Below are 5,382 nucleotides of genomic sequence, written 5' to 3' on the forward strand. Positions count from 1 at the left end.
CAAACAATGTTCAATAGGTATTTTTTTTTTTACTAATAAAAGTGTTCAATTGGAACAAACGTAAGATAAGGTGTTCAAATAAAATATGCAGACAACTTTAAATGGCTACGGATGACTTAAGCCTTATTTGATACCCTCTGATTCCATAATTCTTACTCCCCCTTTCCGCCAACAACCTGTGTCAGTAGATGGAGATTCTTCTTTTATTTCTTATTTGACGAAAGTATCCCTGCCCTATACCCATAACTGAAATGTAAAACCGTAAATATCCCAAAAAGGGCATTCCGTTGGTAACTAACTCTTCTCTGCAAAACTATAAATAGAACTCACGCTCCTCATTCTTCTTCATCACTTCCAATTACTCTGCAAAAAGAAAAGAAAAAATGAATTTCTTAGTGAATGCTGTGAAATTGTACTTCAATAGGAATTGGACAAGAAAAGACTTGATGAGTTCTGCACCAATTCCCCAGCACGCTCGCACAAGCTTGCAAAAGGTAAACTTCCACTTTTTTTCCTCTTTTCCTTCTATTTGATCACAAATGTTGTAATTTAAGAAATTGCAATCGAGATTTTTCTGTATAGCTGATCAGAAGATGAATTTCGGTTCTCCGAATATTGTTGATGATCGAAGTCGGTGTTTTTTTTACAGTTTCTTGTAGTTCAGTAAGAAATAAGGCAACATTCTGTTTTCAGAGGATGAATTTAGATTCTAACAAGATTTTGAAGAATTAGCATTTCGAATCGAGTTTTCCCTATTCAGTCTTGAAAGTTGTTTTTGACTTGGTTTATATGAGAGTATTCGAGGGGACGGGAAATTAAGATGTTAAATTCACTTAGTATATATTATGATAATGGAAGAAAACATCAAAGTTATAGTTAAAATTTTGAACAGTTTAATGAACTTAATTAATTCTTGAAAGTGTGAAGTTTGCATGGAAATTTTCATTCAAGTATTGATTGGTTTTTGCTGAAACTATAGGTGTATCTTACTCTCCTCTGTGCCATGTCTGCTGCTGCTTGTGGATCTCACTTGCACTTGATCGGGGAAGCAGGGGGGCTGTTCACAGTCCTTTCTTCTGAAGCAAGTTTACTCTGGCTTTACCATACACCACCATGGAGAGTGGTACATGATCAATGACTCATAGATTTTCTTCTAAAGTTGTTTAATTATTCTTCAACTCGCTTCTTATATCGTAAATCTTCTGTCTATGCAGCGAAAGAGGGTTGTGCTCTTGATGTATACTGCATTTTGCGTCGGTGCTTCTGTTGGCCCTTTTACCAAGTACTTCTTCGAAATCGATCAAAGGTAAGACTTGAAAGATGCTAAACATTGTTCAGATATGGTTGTTTTTACTGCTTTCTTGTCATATCATATTACCTTGTCGTTGATTGGTATATATACTTGTGATCACTTTATCTTTGATAATCATTCTATGTTGTGTTCTGTATTATTGCGTGCAGTTAGCTAAAAGTTGTTACTAGGATTACGTAGGTTTGGAGTCTGAACAACCCCGTAGTATTTGAATTCTTTTGCAGTAATGACTCTTGTTCATGATCTGTTAGGCTTCATATTGGAGAATTTGCATAATGCATAGCTTATGAATGAGAAAATTTGAGAATTATGACTAGCATTGAGTTTTAGAATGTTGGTCTAATATTAGCATTTATCTAAATTGATGACTTGTAAGTTGTAACTAAGATTCATAGAATTAGGGGATTGGAATGGAATTACAGCTACCAAATTGTGACTCGGAATTATATTCTTTAGAAACCGGAAACAGTTTTGAACTATATTGGCTTATGAATGAGAGAAGTTGAGCAATATGGCCATCAGACTGCATTAGAACCTTGTAATTTGAGAATATCTGATAATTTGAACAATATCTAACTTCAGAAATCTCTCTCTCCAGCGCTGTCGTTAGATTTTTGAAAGGTGCAGCAATTGTCTTTGGAAGTTTCTTGCTTGCAGCCATGGAAGAAAGGGAAAGGAGCCAAATCTACATCACTGGCCTGATTCACACTTGTAGTCTAATGCATCTGTCATTTGGCATTTCTCAGTGGACGTTAAAGGTAAGAAAGTTGTGTGCATACAATGTGTTCACACGCATCCTATAACACAGATCCCTTGTTCATAAAACAGTAATTTTGCATACAATTTCACTAATTACAATAATTTTGAACATACTTTACTCTAGTTTTGAACTCGCCTCTGTCTAATGAATGCATGAATGATATGACTGACTTGAATAATGCTTATGACAGGCATACGTTCTGCTGTCATTGTTCATGGGGTACCTTGTGGTATATTGCCAAGAGATACTGTACGATGCTCGATTTGGAGAAATTGACTTTGTCAATTGCACATTTACCGTCTTCCTACATTTACCGGCTATAGTGGTCCATGTTGTAAGACTCTGCGTGGGTGCAAACATTGAGCAACGCAGACAGAATTAATGCTGATACACTTGGTGTTGGAAAAAGATTTCCAACAATTGGAACTATAGAAAATATAGAGAGTAGTATACAGATGTGGAACTGTAAATGATGAACAAGTATGTCTTTGTGATGACTACATTTTACTGTAAATTCATAGTCTGAAGCCAAGTGCTTTGAATATTTCTTGGCAAAATTTGAATAGACTATACTACTGCATAATTGTTCTTTCTTTTATCAAGACTGTGATCAGTCCATTGCCTACTAACTCGAAAAGGAGCAGATTGAAATGTTACAGTTTTAAACATGGTCACTTAACACTTTGCACCAAAGTTATTGAACTATTTTTTATATCATAAAATGTATCTCCTTTGTTATTGAAGTTTGAACTACATCACATTTAAATACCTTTAAAGACATTTTAACCAAAAAAAAAAAAAGAATTTGTTCGTACTTTATACCCAAACAAATTAAATGAACAATTACCATCGCATTCAACAATTTTATCAAAGCACGCAATTGTTTATTTATAGAATAAATTTTAGCATTTAAATGTGATTTTCGGCATGAGATACTCATCAACTTTTAAAAAATCAGTTGATCTAATCAGACTCCTAATGATTCTCATGATACTACCAAGCACAATAAATAAATAAAAGAAGTGAAGGAAAACTGTTGTTCACGTTGTAATTTTTTGCCAAAAGACATCACTTAACCAGTTAATGATGTGTGACTTCCATAGTCTTGAGAGGTTTAGATACATAGCATTGCAAGAGTTAGAAGTTGGACGTTCAATTAATATACTTTCAACATATGAACAAATTTAACAGAAACAAGAACTAATGACTGCTAATACAGTAATTCCTCTACCAAAATGCAATGTATAGTAGGCCCTCGCAACCTTCCCATATCCAATGGCCTTCTTGTAAACTGGTTTGCGCATCATGCCACATTCTGCTTGAGTCTGATGCTACTTGTTCGCCTGCTGTTCTATCCCTATAGGAGCAGAATCCTTGATTAATCCTGTATCTCTCGTTCTCGACTTCCCTTCACCCTTGCTAATTCTACTGGACTTTTTTTCTTCAGTATGAATCACCTTCGACTTCTTCTGTTTTCTAAATTTCCTCTCAAAAGCATTGGCATCACTTTCACCCAAGTCATTACCTAAGTAGTCTTGTTCCCTCGATTTTATTTTCTTTACAGAAACTTCCCTTCCGTTATGTGCTTCCACGATTTTGAAAGTTACTTTGGATGAGAGTTTGGTAGAGCAGTTGTGGTATCATCCTCACAACAGTTCATGCCAGGAAGCCAGTCTAACATAGTGCAGAGCCAACTCTGAGGCAGTTGATCGGGTTTTGTACCATACGGGAGAAGCCTCCGCTTCCGATCTCCTTGTATAATGAATGGAGCAACTGATGACTCATCCCCAGAAGTCGTCTGTTCCGGGCATTGTGTTTTATCAGAAGCAGTGTGTAAATCACTACTCTTCGGGGCAGCAGTATTACCAGAACGAAGCTTAATCCTAATCCTAATCCTAATGGGTTTGTGAGAAGAAGAAGGGAGTTTTTGAGATATGTGTGGTTGAATTATAAGTTGATCAATCGCCAAAAACAAACCATAAACACCATATTTTGGCCCCAAATTCTCAGCAGAAACAGCTCCTTCAAAATCTTTGATACAACCGCCCAAAACAGTTTGAATCTTAGAATCAATGTCTATATGAGTGAGAATCATCATATATTTCTCCTTCTTCAATTTCATGTTCTTCCGCCATCGTAATTTCCTAATATTTAATTAATGGAAATTTTTTTTAGAGACCTTCTTTTTGTATTTTTAGTTAACTTCCTTATGTTGATGTTTTTCACATTAAAAAAAAGAAAATGTGATACGTATTCCAAGTGTCCTTTTATGATACTCCATCAATCTGGGACAATTTCATATAAATAATCAGACAATAAAACGATATTATATATATATATATAGTGCATAAAAGTTCTAGCTTTATTGTTTTCTTTAATTTGGTTAAAAGGCTAGCTAGTACGTTCCTTAAATTAGGTCGATAAGAGAACATTTCCTTCTTTAACGAATCTATTTTTTTTTAAGATTTAGATCATTAAATATGTATTTTAGTGGTAATTATAATTTTTTTTGTAAATATTTCTAAAATTTATAGTCACATTAAATTTAATGATAATTAAGTAATACCGATAAAGACTTTTAACACTTTTTTTATATATTTATATTTATATTGTGAGGAATATTCACATATAACCACTCAAAATAATTTAATTATGTTCCATAGCTATAGTTTACTAATTACGATTCGTAGCTTCATGTTAGATGGAGGAGAGAGGCAAGCGAGATTGAGAGAGGGAAGAGAGAAGCGAGCGAGAGAGGGCAGAGAGTGGAGAGAGACGAATTGTATATGTATATATAGCTGTCGAATTGCATATGTATATTTGTCAAATAATTGTATATATGTAACTGGTATACATATGTATTTGTATATCTAGTGAACGAGATTGAGAGAGGGAGGAAAGAGGTGAGTGAGATTGGGAGAGAGAGGAAAAAGGCAAGCATGAGAGGGTAGAGAGTGGAGAGAGACGAAATGTATATGTATAATTGGTATACATATGTACTTGTGTATCTGGCGAGGTAGATTGGGAGAGGGAGGAGAGAGACAAGCTAGAGAGGACACAAAGTGGAGAGAGGGTAATTGTATTTGTATATATGTCATATAAATAAACATGCATATGTATAATTTGTATTTGGTAATTTGTATTTATATATGTATAAAAGAGGAGAGAGGAGAGAGGAGAGATGCGAGATAGAGGAAGAGAGGAGAGAAGCAACGTCATTACTATTAAAATTAAACTACGAACCATTATTAATAAAAACTATAACTATGCTAACTAATTAACAAGCATATGTTACTTACCCACGTTCCCT

At 34.6% G+C, this 5,382-nt stretch overlaps 1 protein-coding gene across 1 annotated transcript; it reads left to right on the forward strand.

The window, feature by feature from the left end:
• The first annotated feature begins 367 nt into the window (after positions 1-367).
• LOC125819933 (bax inhibitor 1-like) lies at positions 368-2,463 on the forward strand. Its single transcript, XM_049499340.1, has 5 exons — positions 368-494; positions 980-1,123; positions 1,215-1,306; positions 1,911-2,070; positions 2,263-2,463. Exons 1-5 carry the CDS (start codon positions 384-386, stop codon positions 2,452-2,454), a joined length of 699 nt encoding a protein of 232 aa, XP_049355297.1. The 5' UTR covers positions 368-383; the 3' UTR covers positions 2,455-2,463.
• The last annotated feature ends 2,919 nt before the right edge of the window (positions 2,464-5,382 follow it).

The sequence above is a fragment of the Solanum verrucosum genome, unplaced genomic scaffold (genome assembly GCF_900185275.1).
Source record: "Solanum verrucosum unplaced genomic scaffold, falcon-dt-bn FXZP01000020.1, whole genome shotgun sequence".
Taxonomy (NCBI): Eukaryota; Viridiplantae; Streptophyta; class Magnoliopsida; order Solanales; family Solanaceae; genus Solanum; species Solanum verrucosum.